Genomic DNA, 2500 nt, shown 5'->3' with positions numbered 1-2500 from the left:
CACGAGCAATTTCAATGACAAACGGCAGTACCTAATAAAATCACAGAAAGGTAATAATGGTGAGGAAAAAGAAGAAGAAGAAGAAGAAGAAGAAGAAGGCACTGAAGACGATGATGGTCTGACAAATATTATGTTAGCGAAAAACCATACCTTCTTAATGAAAGTTTCTTTTCTCACAGACTGAATGTCGCTTATCATCCTAGTGCCCATATCTAGACCAAAGAGTGTGTTTAGACTGAGGCCCATTTCGGGAGACTTGTCATATTTTCCCATGTACATAGATAGTGCGGCCGCCGATGTAGCCATAGCATCGGATAATTTGATATCCCCTGGTTCTAGTTTTCCTTTGAACTGATCTTGCCCAGGTTTGCTGTCTAATCGCTCGATCGATGTGGGTGAAACTGTCAACAGGTCGTAGTTTTTTTCAGAGGTTTCATCTCTTTTCCATCGGTTGACTGTGATGTTTGATATATACTCTGGTTTCGTGTCCTTAAGATCTTCAACGGTTAGTGCTCTTTTTGGCACCACGCCTCCATTTGCAAGTATATCGTGGCCAGAGCTTCTATGCAGAGATTGACAAAGGAAAGATATCCATAGAGTGCAGACATCACTGCAGCCAATTCCCGAACATCCGGTTTTCCCAATACCATTAGGATGGTAAAACGCCTTCTGAAGCCTCCACCTGGAGATGATAAAACATGCATATTGCAATGGTATCGGATTGTCCATCACTACACTAAATACAACACGTCCTTTTACCTTTTGAAGTCAATTTGTATACCTGCCAACTTTTCCCCGAGTCAAATGCATGAGATTTTCGATCTGTTTTTTTTTTTGAGTTTCCGAAAACATTCCGGTAACTTCCGAAGATTGCCGAAATTTTCAGATAGTGGATATTCACCACTAGCCCCCGAAACTAAGTTGAATAGTTCACTGTTTTAGTGTATACTAAAAGAGTGAGATATTATAGGGCAAAAAGATGATTTTAACTCATTTATTCCTGCAACGATTGCAATATTTTCAAGGGGCAAATCCCGCGTGAGTTGCTCAAAGGTGAATAGCAAAGGATATTCAATTCGGGGTTTGAGTAGCCAATCAGAGCGCATTCAACGCTATCCACTGTTTTAGTATAGTTACACTAATATTAATTATTTATGACCGCTTTATCGAAGACGTCTTACCTGTTGTAAACGTGGGTAAGTCTCGAACAAAACGCATTCACAAAAGGGGAAACCCACAGAACAAGGCCAGAAGCGAAAACTAAGTAAATAAAGCGTTCATCAGAATACTCAACACCAAATATGGGGGCTTCATACACCCTCCAGTAGATCACACAAGAAAAAGAATAAACCGTCAATACATGGGTTGTTACACTACGGAGTACAGGTAGGAAAAACCACACAAAAATTCCAACAACCATAGCAAGATACTGCGACCAAGGCGGAATGTCTCGAACAACATCGTGCAAAGCAAATGGTACGAAAGTAAAAACCAAGAATGCGCCAATTGTAGCCCACATGAAACGAAGGAGACTTGAGTACCGCGATAGGAACCTAATTTTGGACAATGCGAAAAATACGGCAGTGAGAAGAAACAAAACAGAGAAGAGAATTATACGACCACCTGGGGTTCCTTTACAGCTCTGCCGTAGCTCTTGAGTGGTTGCATTTTTATCGACCTGTGAAATACGGCTGTCAAACGATTTTTCAGAGACAACAACATCGCAGGCTCCTTCTTCTCGCAAGTACTTTCCAAACATCAGGTCGATCATGAAGGCTATTGGGCATGCGTACGACCCCCGCGATGTGACTGGCCCAACGAAATTGACCAATAGAATGAGGCCCAATATGGTCACTGTATCTAAGATTCCTTCCAGTGGGTTGTGCCAGTTGCAAAAGTAACCAGCTCTTTCTTTCATGTGCTTGAAAAACTTGTCATGCCATTTCCCTTGGTCTCCCCTCTCATTTCCGTTCTCCTCTCTGTATTTCCAATCTAAGAACGCAGTTCCTGTGTAACCGCCTCCTGACACACAACTCAAGTAGTCCACTTCCACGTTTCGTTCTAACAATCTGCGCAACACTCCAGAGCAGAATGCCGCTGACCGGATGCCACCACCGGAAAAAGCCAAACCAGTTTTTATTGCGTTCACATCAGCCATGTTTCCTTAAAAGGAAAAAAAAATAAAGAAGCTTTTGAAAATCCTTTGGTGTTTTGGCCGGTTCTCAATTGTGATCTTTTCTGCGAGGACCGATGCATAGGTGATGTCCTTGTTTTCGTTTCTTTATTATGTAAAACAAAGAAAATCTATTTTACCGATTGTCTGTAGATTACAGAAGATGTAAAAATGTGATAAGAACATTTGTGACAATCTTGAGGCATTTTTCGAGCGCAAGTTTTTTAACATTAACCACGTGTTTTTGTTTTTGTTTTTGTTTTTTTGTTTTTTGCATGATACACTGAAGAACATCTCAGTCAACAACAACAACGTTGGGCCTCAATC

General features: G+C 41.2%; 1 protein-coding gene across 1 annotated transcript in view; it reads right to left on the bottom strand.

The window, feature by feature from the left end:
- LOC137978664 (uncharacterized) overlaps positions 1-2500 on the bottom strand; it is a 13790-nt gene that overhangs the window by 6113 nt on the left and 5177 nt on the right. Inside the window, exons 2-4 of the mRNA XM_068825680.1 lie at positions 1182-2163; positions 151-682; positions 1-31 (exon numbers count right to left, since the gene is read on the bottom strand). The exon at positions 1-31 is cut by the window's left edge and continues 169 nt beyond it. Of these exons, the coding sequence (XP_068681781.1) occupies positions 1-31; positions 151-682; positions 1182-2158 (1540 nt within the window). The 5' untranslated portion in view covers positions 2159-2163. The remainder of the gene's footprint in view (positions 32-150; positions 683-1181; positions 2164-2500) is intronic.

The sequence above is a fragment of the Montipora foliosa genome, chromosome 12 (assembly GCF_036669935.1).
Source record: "Montipora foliosa isolate CH-2021 chromosome 12, ASM3666993v2, whole genome shotgun sequence".
NCBI classification, from domain to species: Eukaryota; Metazoa; Cnidaria; class Anthozoa; order Scleractinia; family Acroporidae; genus Montipora; species Montipora foliosa.
Note: the sequence above shows the minus strand (reverse complement) of the source record. Positions and strands in the feature narration are given on the sequence as shown.